The following is a 16,292-nucleotide window of genomic DNA, read 5'->3' as shown; positions in this document are numbered from 1 at the left end:
TCATGATTTTTACTGAAACTAGACTTTGTGTTAAAAACCGTTGTAGGAAATAAAGATCTACAACTTTTGTGAAAACCAATTTCCTACGTAATCCAACTTTCCCAGAAAAATCGAAAATATCAGACGAAAAACCGGTGGACTACAAAAATAATTTGGTTTTCCCGATACATTGTGAAAACTTACCAACTGAATGTTTTGGCATTTTTTTGAATCGAAATATTCAATATAACGTTTCATTTCGTTAACACACAAAAAAGGTTCATTTTCAGCCTAAATAACCATGTGCTGAAAACCGAATTTTAGATAAAATAAAAGTAACATTACTTATAAAGAATTTTAAATAAAACGCAAAAATTTATTAATAAAAATGCCTTCTTTTGGCTTTTCACATTTTATCACAAATTTTTCCATGGTAATATTACTTCTTGTATATCATCTATAGAAAGGATATTCCTTATTGATCTTATTAATTTATCATCAATTGAGGAAAAATGGAAAAATATCAATTTCTATTTTTTTTCTAACGAGTCAAACTGGCCTGTAACTCGATACCACCAGAACAGGCAGAAAGTTATAATCTTCACAGTTATTCGGAAGATTTTCAAGAAATTATTAGTTTAAACATCTCATATTGCAACGATTTAGGATTACTTCATTTATTAATGTATATTCTACATTTTTCAATGATTTCAACTAAAAGTTTTTGGGAAAATGAAAAAATATCAAAGTATGATTTCAATTAATCACATTTTTTCAGGTATTCGCATTTTCTGACAATTTTTTTTGAATTAATGGAACTTGATTATACGGAAATCACTTTTTTATACATTTTGTACTCCGAACATTCGTTATGGAATTGGATCATATATAGGAATGCTACACAATATAATTATGAAAGAGTTATGATATAAAATTTCACTTGCATGGAACATTGTCTTTCTCAATATTGAAATTGAGGAATACGACACTTGTCTTCTTTTTGGATACTTAACATTACAAGATGAAACTCTCAGTTCATTCATAAAATTATGACTTTGTCATCTATGAGACAGATCTGCTCATGTCACGATGATAGTACGTGAAGACTGCCATCGTGATGGAAACATTATATGAATAATTTCTGGAACATTTATTAATTTTCTCAAATATTAGGCACTGCTCGAAATTTTAAACCCTATCAAAAGTTCAATTTAAGTTTATTATTTGTTACGAACGGTTTCGGTTTGCTGGACCATTCTCAAGTAACTCAAAATGAGAAAGGTCTAATAAACCGAAACCTATCGTAACAAATAATAAACTTAGTAGAAATTAGTCAGAAGTATTTTCTTTATACTATATTCAATATGAAACTAAATACCATCATAATCAGTTCTTATCAATTATGTATGAAACATGTTTCTCCTTCTGGTATTGATACCAGAAGAAGAAATATGTCTAATGAAATTTTATAAAACATTTCACTCAATTTAATTTCTATCAGAAGTTGATTATTTGATCCGCAAATCAATAAAGTGAATAGAAAAGTTTAATTTTTTCCATACTTTTTGCTTCAAATTTTGTAAAATTGTAAATGCATAGTCCAACTAGTAACTCACCGTGTATAAGATTGTATAAGGATTGGTAACCTTCGATGATTTCGTAATTTGGAGTTCTTTGTACCGTTATAAATTTATTTACGGAATAGCCTCAGCAATCACTTTTGTAAATGAATGTTGAAAAATGCATTTAATTTTGAATGAAATACACCTGTTCTACTTATACCCATTATTTGAAAAATGAACGGATACGAAAGATAGTGGTTTTTCCAATGTCAGATCTATTACAAACCGTCTACACCTGACACCTGGTGCATATTATCATTCCAGCATTTTGTCTGGTGCGCATTCTTTGTAATCAGTGATTTTTGCAACAATCACAATTCAGGTGTTTTTCAACAAAAATAAAGCTACCAGCAATGCGCAGTAACTTTGATAATAATTTGAACAGTAAATGATAATTTTACTCTATTGTCGAAAAATATATACATATAAGGTGTAACTGAATAAGTTTTAAAACATTTAAGGAGGTGATTCCTCATCGAAAAAAAGATAGAATCTTTCATATAAAGAAACTTCATTGGAGCATCCCTTGTTAAGATACAGCCCTTTAAAGGGGGTACATGAAATTTGTATAACAATTTTGTTCACAAGCACTGAAAAAGTTACGATATTGAAATCAACCTGACGTTTTGTACTACCAAAAAGACACTTAGCCAGTAATTTATTTGGTTTACCCCATGGTTATAAGGGGTGGAAAACGCAACCACTAAAATTTATTTCCAATGTAACTTTTTGTCTTTTGCCATTTGAAAATTTATTTCCGATAGCCTGTTTCATTCTAAACAAAAAATGTCTCTTGGGTTTTTTATCGAAAATAAAAGTGTAGGTAAATTTGCCTGTATTTAGGTTACATCAGGTAATATCCTTTGTGATGGATTTTCTGGCTCACTGTTCCTAGGAATGTGTATAGTATTGTGTAGTCTGTTAGGTCTTGTTATTTTTTGATTTGTATTTGTTCCTGGATAAGTGAATTATGACTGTTATGACAAATAATCACACAACCAGGAAAAAAAACCAGAGAAACCAGCAATCACGAAAGCTATCAAATCAATAAAAAGGAAGTTGATCTCTAACAACCTCACAGCAGTTAAAGCCGACAAAAATGACGCTACAGTTATAATCGAAAAACAGGAATTAAGTATGAAAATGAACAAGTACATAACAGAAAACTATTTTAGTATGATGAATCACGAGCAAAAACAGTACTTAAAGGAAATGGTATGAGGATATTAAGGATAGGAATGGACTCATTTCAGGAAAGGCTTCGAAGATCTTGCAGCGAAAGCTGGATGGGCCGGTTACCTGCGTTCTACTAGTTGTCTTGTTTCTGCTGGTAAATCATAAGCGATGAATATATATATATATATATATATATATATATATATATATATATATATATATATATATATATATATGTCGAAGAATCATTTTCGGGGGCGTCAAGAGTATTGTCTTCGGATGAACTCATGTTTATTCTTTACAACAATAATAATTATCTTACAAGATTTCGATTAACACACAAATGTACAATAAATATAAAATAGTACCACAGAGGTATACAATATTTTTGAAGAGATTGTTATTAGAAAATATAAGCAACACTTATCACGATAGACCCGTAAGCTCGATAACGAATCCACGGTCAGCAGGATAACGACCTTTCTCGTTCGAGGTTCAACTCGCACTTCCGGTACCTCACTTCCTACCCTTCGGCATTCCCAGGTCAAAAATTATCAAACATGCCAAACTGTCTGCATTATACTTTCTCTTAGCAATTAAAACTATCTATCAGGATAGATAGTTTTAATTGTGACCGTGACTACGTTTAGTGACCAGATGTCTCACCTCGGACCTAGGTACACCGCTATAAGCCTGGCAAAAAATAATCGGCTTGAGTCATAAATAACTACTCCAAATTTCATTATTTGAATACTACTACAATGAAAGTCTAGACGAAAGGTTTTTCCAGGAAAAGTTCCAACTATTGTTTCGTATTGTATTACCTTCGGAAATAGTTTTAGTTGAGTATTGTATAAATACAATGAAACACAGCCTAAAGGCTGTGTTCCATCTGGTTAATGTAGGTCCGGTCTATGTTTTGGTTTTTAGTTTATCTGATATAATTTTTATACTTTCGGTGATCGGTATCTTGGAGTACATGTTTTTTATAGCAAATGAGGATAGTTTAGTGTTCGTGCTGACATTTGTCGTTGAGATTATGCCTGTGAGTTTCATTGATTTTCCAACGCTGTGGTTGTTGTTCCTGTTGATTTTGTTTTTCAGTTAATCGACTATGATTTTTGAAATTTTGTATGAAGGTGCTTTGGTGAAATTGATAACCGGTCTTATAGGTTTATTTTCCTTGTATATCTTTATCTGTGCGTTGAGTTTTGATGCTCTTAGGTTGTTGACTGTATATCTGTTCAATGTTTTGTTGTTGAAGATCTGTTTGTTGGATTTCATTAGGCTACTAATTTGTCTTTGAAATTTTGTGGTTGGGTGTTTGAGAATTTGAAGAAATCAATATTTATTTTGTTCCCCTTTTTAATGTTTTTTGTAACGCCAATGTTTATTGAAATAATTGAAAAACGTCACGTAATTGTCAAATAATTAAATTTGGAATTGTACAACATTTATGAAATAAACACAGTTTTAGAAGCTATAAGCAGCCCAGTTTCTTAGTAAAACGTAAGCGGTTCAGACTTTAGCTTTTCAATAACATAATTTGGTAGCAGAGCGTCGCTATCGCAATAAAAAACATAACATAATTTGGTAGCAGAGCGTGGTTGCTGGTCATCGCTCATGATTTACCAGCAGAAACAAAACAACTAGTAGAACGCAGGTAACCGGCCCATCCAGCTTTCGCTGCAAGATCTTCGAAGCCTTTCCTGAAATGAGTCCATTCCTATCCTTAATATCCTCATCAACCAACAACTACGTTCATACGTTCAATTTTTGAAAGAAGTGTATCCAGTACTGCTGGAGGAAGTTCCTTTGGGCGTCAGAAGGGATATGTTTTTCATGTATGATGGGGCTGCCGCCCGTTATAGTCACGTAACACGTCAACATTTATCTGAAATATATGCAAATCATTAGATAGGTTGAAGAGGACCACAGAACTGGCCCACTCGATCCCCGGATCTCAATTCTCTCGATTTCTCTATTTGGGGACATTTATAGCATTTTATTTATCTTACTCCTGTTCGCGATGTAGAGAAATTAAGTAACCGCATCATCGATGCGTGCAGGGTAATCAGAGAGACTCCAGGAATATTTGAGCGAATACGTGGCTCAATGCGCCGACGTCTAGACGCATGCGTAATGTCTGAAGGTGGACATATTGAACATTTACTATGATTTCTACATGGTGTGTGTTTTGTTATTAATAAATTAGTTTTGTTTATTACTCACAAATCGTTTAATGCAGGTACTAACTATAAAATAACAATAAATCCAGTTCGCATTTATGACGATGTGTCTCTGTAGTTGTTCGTAAAATAATTTTTTGCTGCGAACTGGTTTATTTTGGACAAAAAACCCAGGAGACATTTTTTGTTTAGAATGAAACAGGCTATCGGAAATAAATTTTCAAATGGCAAACAAATAATAAGACAACAAGTTACATTGGAAATAAATTTTAGTGGTTGCGTTTTCCACCCCTTATAACCATGGGGTAAACCAAATAAATTACTGGCTAAGTGTCTTTTTGGTAGTACAAAACGTCAGGTTGATTTCAATATCGTAACTTTTTCAGTGCATGTGAACAAAATTGTTATACAAATTTCATGTACCCCCTTTAAGGGGCTGTATCTTAACAAGGGATGCTCCAATGAAGTTTCTTTATATGAAAGATTCTATCTTTTTTTCGATGAGGAATCACCTCCTTAAATGTTTTAAAACTTATTCAGTTACACCTTATATATATTTTTCGACAATAGAGTAAAATTATCATTTACTGTTCAAATTATTATCAAAGTTTTTTTTTTTGTTGAAAAACACCTGAATTGTGATTGTTGCAAAAATCACTGATTACAAAGAATGCACACCAGACAAAATGCTGGAATGATAATATGCACCAGGTGTCAGGTGTAGACGGTTTGTAATAGATCTGACATTGGAAAAACCACTATCTTTCGTATCCGTTCATTTTTCAAATAATTGGTATAAGTAGAACAGGTGTATGTCATTCAAAATTAAATGCATTTTTCAACATTCATTTACAAAAGTGATTGCTGAGACTATTCCGTAGATAAATTTATAACGGTACAAAGAACTCCAAATTACGAAATCATCGAAGGTTACCAATATATGCCTTATACAATCTTATACACGGTGAGTTACTAGTTGGACTATGCATTTACAATTTTACAAAATTTGAAGCAAAAAGTATGGAAAAAATTAAACTTTTCTATTCACTTTATTGATTTGCGGATCAAATAATCAACTTCTGATAGAAATTAAATTGAGTGAAATGTTTTATAAAATTTCATTAGAAATATTTCTTCTTCTGGTATCAATACCAGAAGGAGAAACATGTTTCATACATAATTGATAAGAACTGATTATGATGGTATTTAGTTTCATATTGAATATAGTATAAAGAAAATACTTCTGACTAATTTCTACTAAGTTTATTATTTGTTACGATAGGTTTCGGTTTATTAGACCTTTCTCATTTTGAGTTACTTGAGAATGGTCCAGCAAACCGAAACCGTTCGTAACAAATAATAAACTTAACTTGAACTTTTGATAGGGTTTAAAATTTCGAGCAGTGCCTAATATTTGAGAAAATTAATAAATGTTCCAGAAATTATTCATATAATGTTTCCATCACGATGGCAGTCTTCACGTACTATCATCGTGACATGAGCAGATCTGTCTCATAGATGACAAAGTCATAATTTTATGAATGAACTGAGAGTTTCATCTTGTAATGTTAAGTATCCAAAAAGAAGACAAGTGTCGTATTCCTCAATTTCAATATTGAGAAAGACAATGTTCCATGCAAGTGAAATTTTATATCATAACTCTTTCATAATTATATTGTGTAGCATTCCTATATATGATCCAATTCCATAACGAATGTTCGGAGTACAAAATGTATAAAAAAGTGATTTCCGTATAATCAAGTTCCATTAATTCAAAAAAAATTGTCAGAAAATGCGAATACCTGAAAAAATGTGATTAATTGAAATCATACTTTGATATTTTTTCATTTTCCCAAAAACTTTTAGTTGAAATCATTAAAAAATGTAGAATATACATTAATAAATGAAGTAATCCTAAATCGTTGCAATATGAGATGTTTAAACTAATAATTTCTTGAAAATCTTCCGAATAACTGTGAAGATTATAACTTTCTGCCTGTTCTGGTGGTATCGAGTTACAGGCCAGTTTGACTCGTTAGAAAAAAAATAGAAATTGATATTTTTCCATTTTTCCTCAATTGATGATAAATTAATAAGATCAATAAGGAATATCCTTTTTATAGATGATATACAAGAAGTAATATTACCATGGAAAAATTTGTGATAAAATGTGAAAAGCCAAAAGAAGGCATTTTTATTAATAAATTTTTGCGTTTTATTTAAAATTCTTTATAAGTAATGTTACTTTTATTTTATCTAAAATTCGGTTTTCAGCACATGGTTATTTAGGCTGAAAATGAACCTTTTTTGTGTGTTAACGAAATGAAACGTTATATTGAATATTTCGATTCAAAAAAATGCCAAAACATTCAGTTGGTAAGTTTTCACAATGTATCGGGAAAACCAAATTATTTTTGTATATATATAGTATATATACTGTTGTATATATATATATATATATATATATATATATATATATATATATATATATATATGATGTGTTGTTTTTCCGGGTGTTCATCCGTTGTGTACTATTCGATAGTCGACGTTTCGCCATCATCTCAGATGGCATTATCAAGACGAGTTACTGCTTCGCTATACAAAGAATATGAATAACAACTCGCCATTTGTTCAAAGCTTTTCATAATTGATAATGCTGTGCAAATACGAAGCATTAAAAATAGTCAATAGTCAATATTGTTGAGCAGATCCTGAAACACGTTAATCTTATTCATATTCATTTTTTTTCCATATTTTCCTAATTTTTTAAACTTTTGCTACCATGTACTTCATTAAGGCTCACTTTGGTGAGTTCCGAAGACTTATTTTAATATCGTCAGAGATTTATGAAAATCTATGCAGTTGGTTGTATAGGGGTCATCTGTTGCCTAAAATCCTAGCAATATGTAAAATTTGGTTATCTGTCTTTTGCTAGCATAAACATTGACGTTGGAAGTGTATCCAATTGTCAGGCGAGTTATGACCGATTATTCTTGGCGTGATAATTTTGAAGGATGCTTCTATTTGTTAGTGGTAGATTCAGTTTTCCATAATTCCGTTTTACTCCGATTCCTTCCTTGTTGTGCACTCTCTGTCATGATAGGTACCATCAAAACTGATTAGGAAGGAGCACTAGTCAGTCGATAATGTCAAATCCAAAACATTACTTCAATGTCGCCTTGTCCGCATGTAAATACTTCTTCAAAGTCACCTTGTCGACATCGTGTGACGTATGTAGAGATCATTTCAATGTTGAAAGTGTAGTATGTAGTGGTGGGCTCACACCGATGGAACATTCATTACTTGGTGGATCTTTGAAGTATGCAGACGTATGTTTGTACATGGACAAGCACTTGATGAAACCCTATACAGTGCATTCACACACACACAAACCAACCAAATGTCACACACACACAATCTCATATGAAAAAATTTTGAATGATTCATGCACCAGACACTTCAAGGTCACATCGCCTTGATGTTACTAAACAACAAAAAAAAAAGCAATTAATACGTCATAGTGGTGGGGGGAGGCCGAGAATCAGCTGTAAACATCTACTACGGAGTACTTCACTGTTCAAACTCATCTTGATATTAGAATGAAATATTATCAGCCACAGTTCTAGCTGTTTCAACTGCCGTCTCATTGCCATATATTCCAACATGGCTTGAGATGCATATGGAATGAATTGATTAATTTTTCAATTTAAAGCAATGAATCAGATCCATCATTATTTATAATGCAGGTTTGTCACTCGAGGATGGGAGCAATGGGAGCCAATGGGAGCCAATGAATTGTTTAATTCTTTTCTAGAGAAAAACATTCTTTGTGGAAGTTTGGTTGCCTTATCTCCCAAGGAAAACCCCACCTTGTCCAAAGCAGTTCAACTCAAGTGACTTGTAGTTCATTTTCCGAGAAAGTTCTGTGAATCTTACTTCAGATTGCGTCGTTATTAATGATCGTCTTTCGGAAATGTAATCTTGTTTATCTATCAGGAAGAATTCTTCGTTTGGTTGCCCTAGAATCCTCAAACCATTGAATCAAGCAACCGTTGCCTTCTATATTTTATTTGCATAACTGCATCACAACACACTGCAGGGCTTGTTTTCAATGTTCCAACAGAGAGACTTTCGCATCAAATTGCGAATATCTTTAAGAATGAAATATCTAGAAGTCGTATGCAACTGTCTACATATACTGGATGTTTTCTGAGAATTCAGTTACAGTTCATATTTCTGTTTTCTTGATAATGACAAGCAGGTTATCCTTGTAAAAGTGCAGGTTGTCATCAGTTCAAACATTCAATCAACTAATAGAAAGTAGTAATATTATTATTTCATTTCAGCGTTGTCTGTTTTCAGATTGTGAGATGTTATATACCCAGAAAAAAGTAAGGAGTACCTATTTTTTTATATAAATTTTTCAAAATAAAATTTTACATTAACAAGTATTTTTGATTAAATTCCCAAACGCACGCCACTACAGATAATAAAACAATCCGAATGCTCATCAAATTTCCTGTGGATCTCGTGAAGTATTTTAAACCGGCCAATATCAGCCGTGGTATCTCAGTTTGAGCACTCTATTAGCATTTTGCATTTATTATCTTTACTATTAGGAAACGGAGATTAGTGTCATCTTTACAATTTGAAAACAGAGATTAAACTTGTTGAGTGCCGTGGATTCAGTGTGGAAAAGTTTCGGAATATGCGAGAAAGTTTCGAATAAAAAAATAGATTATACTTTGTTATCGACCTTTTTTTGGGTAATTGTTACTTTCCGCAATCTGAAAAAATATAAAAATTATAATGATTATCCTTGTATGGGCGCAGATGGTCATCAGTTCAAACCTTCAATCAACTAATAGTGAGTAGTAGTATTAAAATGTAATGTTTTTCAAAATTAATAGACCTAATTTTCAGACTACTGGGTTTTGAAACAGCATCTGCTTGATTCCCAAAGCTATTTAAGATGAATCTTATCTTAGTTTTGGAGGGAAAATGCGGTACATTCGAACACAAATAAGGAAAGAATGTCCTCGTTTGAGTAATAGAAAATATACAGGTTCCTGTGTTTTTCTGAAGTGTTGATGCAGTTTCTGATGAAAGCTCTCTTTCGTTTGGACATTCTGTATAGTTCCAACAAATCTATCCAATTTTATATGTCACATTGAATCAATAATTTTCAAAGAATGAGTTTTGAACTATTTCAGTCTAGTTTGAACTGTTTTTAGCGGTCTCAACTATCAATTATTTGTCAATTTCTATTAATCGTTCATATCCATCAAGAGACGCTTGACACCAAATAAAAATCATTCAATGGGTTAAAGATCAACGAACTACCTAATTACCTAAATATTCTTGGAATTATTTAACTATGGAAAGAAAACATTTGGTGTGAATAATATTATGAATGAAATTGTTTACGATAAATTAATGAGATATCTACGCATTGAATACCATAAATACCAGGCAGATACGTAGTAAAAATTGGTCAGCATTTCGTGAATTCGATTAAAGATATCGGTGGACGATACCCCGTTTATAAAAGGGGACTCTGTATGAACATAAACAGTAAATTGATGACATGCAGAAGTGCATGATATGTGTGTCATCAAAAACAAATGGCACCTTCAACTGAAAGTATTTTAAGAAAACTTACAAATATTCGAATATTTTCGAAACGTAGGTATTGGTTATTTTGGTCAGTAAATATCACCAGGGGAGAGTTTTTAGTTGTTGAAGAAATGAGAACGTTTAAACAGTTGCAATGCTATAGCAGACAAGAATCTAGGATACTTTTATAAGTGTTTTACCAAAAAATCATATAGAGCATTTTTACAAAGAATGCACTCAAAATAGATCATAGATATAAAAATACACCAGCTAAAATTAGATGCGTACAGAGTTCAGTGAACTGACCGGTCAAAACTACCAGGCCACCTTTTGAAATTCATGATCATTACAGTAATTTACTGTCGTATGTATATTATAATTATTATATCATCCATTCATAAAACACTAAAATAAGTGTTTCATAACTATATTGTTTCATATTTCATTCCTACTCTAACTTGATGGTTATTTCAGAAAAATAGGAGGTTACTAAACATTAACTTCCTGGATTAAATATAATCTTTGTAATCTAATGTAAAAAACAAAGTAGAAAACTTGTGTAAGTTACACCATTTGTAACTGAAGAACGGCTTAACCGATTCTCATGATTTTCATCATTTTCATGATTTGTCATGTATTTATCTCCGCTCGGAAAAAATAAAGATCAAACAAATTAACGTCGTTCACTTCACTATGATTAAGATAGATCCTGTTTCAGACGAAGGTTCCGTATATACGGTGGAGCATTGGTAAAGTCAGCACTTCTGTCGTGATTAGATCAGTCATTCACTAACGAGAAGTAATGATCCGAAAATGGTTTTCACGTGATCACTTAATTCATTTCAGCGACGTCATGCTGCTGGATGAATTAAAGTTTCTAGAAAAATTTTCTCTGTGAAGACATTTGTAAAAAGTATGCCAGATATAATTCACAGTTCGTCGTGATATTAGTCAGGAGAGTAGATTTTTCCGACAGGCATTTGGTATTATATATAGTCGCGAAATACATATTCTGGAACATTATATGGTAATTATCTTCAATATTTTGCGTGGAGGTAAATTATACTTGAAACGAATTCCAAAAAAAAAATGGATCGAAAGTGTTACTAGCTTATCAGTGGCTTGAATTTGGAAGCATTTGTATTTCTATTTTCATAAATCCCGGTGATAAAAGGAACCTTGACAAATTGCCAAATTATTTCATTTGTATATATTTCTATGATGTATTTTGGTACGGATTGTGAAAATTTTATACAAAACATTTTTTTATAGTTTCACACGACGGATTATTTCAACACTCGAATCCCAACATCTAGTCTCGATTAGTGAAATATATGCATGTATATTCCAATTTAACCATTATGCAAGGTTTTTTTCAATTTTGAAATATACTATAAAAAACATATAGGTACGGACCTAACTAGTCCCCCCCTCTTAACTTTTAAACGAGGCGAGATATCAAGATCGGAAAAACTTCGTAAAAATGTCAATAGGGACTACCAACTTTTTTTTCAATGATAAAAAGGGGTCCTGTGGTAACTCGATTGATAGGTATTTCAATTCTTTATTCAAACTTTTTATTTTAGAAAATCGGATCAGCTTTTCCTGAGTTTCATATTCCTTTAAAAAATCTGCAAACAAATAATAAATATCATATTTAAAAGAAATACTTTATTCGAAACTCACTTCAATTCATTCCAATAAATGTTTGATATGTTCACGATTCACTCCCTGACAATAATGAAGTCTTTTTGCAAATTTATTTCCTACATTATGAAATGTTTCTGGGCTGAATTTATTCCAAGTACCTGTTTTTCTATCCACGAGTTCCGAAATGAAGTGCACGTCAGAAGTCACGTAACTCCTAACAAACATCTAGGGGCGTCTTATCAGGTCATCTGGTGGGCCCACTACGTCTGCACACCAGTCTCCTGGTTTGAAAAATTGACAAATCCAAATGAGTTTTCAAAATGATGTTACGTATCCGGAACATAAGGTGCCTCTTTTATTATGACAGGCTGGTTCGGAAGTGACTACATGACAATAATTATCCAAACTTATATGATGCCTCAAGACTTTTTTGTGAAGGTTCAGGAAATGTACCGTGTACTCTTAACGCTCCTAACGAAATTACCCGAAAACATTCCATAATGTAAGAAATGAATTTGTAAACACTCTTCAGTCTTCATTATGGTCAAGAAGTGTCTGGTGAATACTTTATTAAAAGTTAAGAGGGGAAGGGACTATTTTACTGTACATTTCATGCACTACGAATAGAAAATAATTCACAAGCAGTATGTGGTGACCCATTTCAATTTAACAAAACCTCAGGAATAATGTTTCACTAACGAGAAACGAAAAAAATGAGATAAATACTTCTGAGTTATGCGTACAATGTTAATTAGTCTGTATTTAAGGTTTCAATTCTTATATGATGAACAACTGAATTTTAACATATATTCGATTAGTAAAATCCACGTTGTGGTAGAACATGAATAACTTTCATAAAAAAAATCTCCATTTATAACACTATAACTTGCAAATAATACATGAATAATATTTCCGCGCAATTTTTTAAAGGAGAATGGATCACCAGTCAAAAAACAATCACATCAAAAATACACACACATTAAAAAAACATTACCTTTCTTCTCGCTCAATTTGACGCTCTCTTCAAATAAAAGAAATTGAATTAGTTATTTGATATCTGTCAAGGTATCAGGATAAAATGGTGAAATATACAATATGTTCAAGTTGTTTCGACCTTAGTGATATTTGTCTCTCTATTATATTTTCATCACCATTGACCAAGAAAAACATGAACTGTGGATTTTTAACTCGAAATTTCAATTTTTTTCACAAGTTCTGGTTTCAAATATTACAAATATTATAATTGATTATTTTTCACTATAACTGAAAATATTCAAATATTTGCAGACGATGTTTAATATACACGTAGGGTCACTTCAAATGAAAATTGATCTTACCTGTTTCTCAAAGCTGCATAATATTCAGCTTCAGACATCGTATCGTTAGAAAAGTTGTTGTTGGAAAGCGGCCCCATTTGGCTGATGGTGTTCTCCACCGGTGGTTGATCTCCCTGCATGACGTCATAATAGCTACCTTCCTCAGGTACTTTCGAAGTTTTCTGTTTATTCTCAAAAGAGTTGTAGTAAACGTTGAGAAATTTTTCCAGGGATGTTTCCACTTCACTGTTAGATTGTTTGATTGGTTTTGACAAACAAGGGGCAGCCAACAGAAGGGCAAGAATATTGCAGATGAAAAAATTTCTGCCGTGCCGGCACATATTTGAATAATTTCAAATTTTTAAATTGGCACCGACTTCAAGCAGTTCGTCTCACTTTTCAGTCTCACCCACGAATTTGGCTAGAAAACAAGTCGAAATTAGTATTTTTTTTCGTCTACCAAATGTCTTTCACTTCTGTATCGTCTTGGAGTAGATTCAAAACTAACAGTGGATATTATTAGGCGGCACTGTACGAGAGAGAAAGAGAGGGAGAAGTCTGTGTCTAACATGTGTATTTTTATTTCAAAATGACTCGGCTAGACTCAACGGCGACTGCAGACCTCCGTTCGAGAAAATCTCGTTACAGGTGCAATGAGCAAAGAAAAATGAAGTTGCCTTCAATGTTTTGATTCCTGCTTCGAAGCATTGATTGTTTTTTGAATGAATTCGTTGTTCATTAAATCATTTCGATATTTATAGAAAGCAGTGGGCATTTTTTATTATACCTTTCTCGCAAACTCGTTTAGTTTACATCACTTTTTTATCTGCTGATGTAGATATTATCGTTCCTTATACATTATTTAATCCTAATTTTTAATTCAATTCTTAACATTTTTGACCTTTCAATGAAAAAAATGTCGACTTTGTGAAAAATACTTCAAACTGTAATTTGTATAGAAAAGAATAATTCGAATGTTGGTAACAATTTATTTTTTTTGTTAATCTATATCTCTGGCAAATAATACTCTAATGAAAAAGTTTTTTATTCATATGTGTTAAAAATATGTAAATGTTGTTTTCTTCTCCCATGTTTTACCAACTAATTTGATATCATCAGTAGATGATCTATTATATCATGATAAAAAAATCATCAGTGATGTCACTCTCACAGAGAAAGGTTAGAATAACTTAAAAACTATGAAAGCTCTATACAGGAAATCTCTATTAAATATATATGAGCAATCATATACGTGTTAGGAATCACACGTTAGTCTCTCGTTAGTCCTTGGCTCGCACAAGTTTCTCAACTTCTGAGAGTTGGCGTTCGTATGGGGGCGACAGCTGATTAACGGAAAAACAGATTTTAAAAACAGATTTCAAAAACAGATAGCTCATATAGATTTGACCACCGTTTCCACAGCTGGCGTCATAAAAGTTCAAATAGTAGATTGAAAAAATTTTTGCATCATGTTACCTTCCTTATACTTGAGATCATGATGTAATAAGAGTTTGCAAAATGTATGTTTCAAAGTTGAAAACTATTTAAATATCTACCGTTTGAATGTTACCATTTTTGCAAGTAACAACGTTTTACGTCATTTGTTGATCAATAATTTATAAATAAACAGAAAAGTGTGGTGTATAAAGAATATTTCTTACCACTTTTTTATGATAAAAAAATAATCACATACAAATCGTGTACGAATTTTTGTATTGTTTATAAGTGTTTAACTGTTTTTATTGTTCAAATAATTCATCATAATTTTCATTTTACAACATAATAACTAATACTTTCAAGATTCATTCATTTTTTATTGAGTTTTTGAATTTTTGTAAAATGAAAGGAAATAAAATTTCAGTAATCAGTTTCTGAAAAAAAAAAATCAAATAACGCTTGGATTTTTTTAATTTTCTACACGAATGAATGAATTATGAAAAACTATTTTTTTCTGTTATTTTGTTGAAAAATGTGAATTTCGATATAAAAAAAATGATTCCCCAACAATTATAAAAACAATTATAAAAAATAAAACATTTTTACGGAGAATTTTTTCTTTGAAAATAATTATATTTTCGTGACTGCGAAATAGTAAAAAAAATAATTATTTCATATACCTACTGGACTGTTTGTAATTAATTCATTATAAATTGATGTAAATTACTGCCGTTGTTAGTTGACAAAACGGCAGTGATATAAGTTTTTAATAAATTTTTCAACTTAGCAAAATAATATTAATATAAAATTTCATGACATGATTCTCTTGGGTGAGTGACGCCATTTATAAAAACGGAGGACGGAAAAAGCTTCTTTGAAAAATCAAGATACATTTTTCAACAGGACTCTTTGAAGTGTTCAATATTGAACATATATATTGTCTTCAGCGGACATACTATAACATGAGTGCGGATCACTATTTTCGACGTTGAATTTAAATTATGGTCCTTCAATATTGAACATATATATTGTTCAACGAAAGTAATTTTTTGTGGAGGAAAAAAAACAGTTTTTTATCGACATTTTTTGGGTAATGGTTACCTTCGAATTTTTATCCATTTCTGAAGACGGAGGCAGATTTTGGCCTCCGAAACGTAAAAGATAAGTATAATTTCTTAATATTTTTTTTTGATAGGCAAAATTGTGAAATACGACAAGTTACTGATAAATAGAAGATTTTTCTTTGTGAAAAATACTTTGATTTTTACGCAGTAACTTATCGGGGTAAACTAAAAAGTTTGCCCTTA

General features: G+C 31.7%; 1 protein-coding gene across 3 annotated transcripts in view; it reads right to left on the bottom strand.

Annotated features, from left to right (window-relative positions):
* Positions 1-14,163, bottom strand: part of LOC111509670 (uncharacterized) — a 70,628-nt gene extending 56,465 nt beyond the window's left edge. Inside the window, exons 1-2 of one of the 3 annotated variants that reach the window (XM_023165452.2) lie at positions 13,570-14,163; positions 13,227-13,253 (exon numbers count right to left, since the gene is read on the bottom strand). In XM_023165452.2, the coding sequence (XP_023021220.1) occupies positions 13,227-13,253; positions 13,570-13,889 (347 nt within the window). In that variant the 5' untranslated portion in view covers positions 13,890-14,163. The remainder of the gene's footprint in view (positions 1-13,226; positions 13,254-13,569) is intronic. The other 2 variants (XM_023165450.2, XM_023165451.2) reach the window with 2 other exon arrangements.
* Between the last annotated feature and the right edge of the window lie 2,129 nt (positions 14,164-16,292).

This window comes from Leptinotarsa decemlineata, unplaced genomic scaffold, assembly GCF_025532065.1.
Source record: "Leptinotarsa decemlineata unplaced genomic scaffold, Ldec_3_MD MMD2_tig00003902_RagTag_RagTag, whole genome shotgun sequence".
Classification (NCBI taxonomy): Eukaryota; Metazoa; Arthropoda; class Insecta; order Coleoptera; family Chrysomelidae; genus Leptinotarsa; species Leptinotarsa decemlineata.
This window is presented reverse-complemented; position numbering and strand designations above follow the sequence as displayed.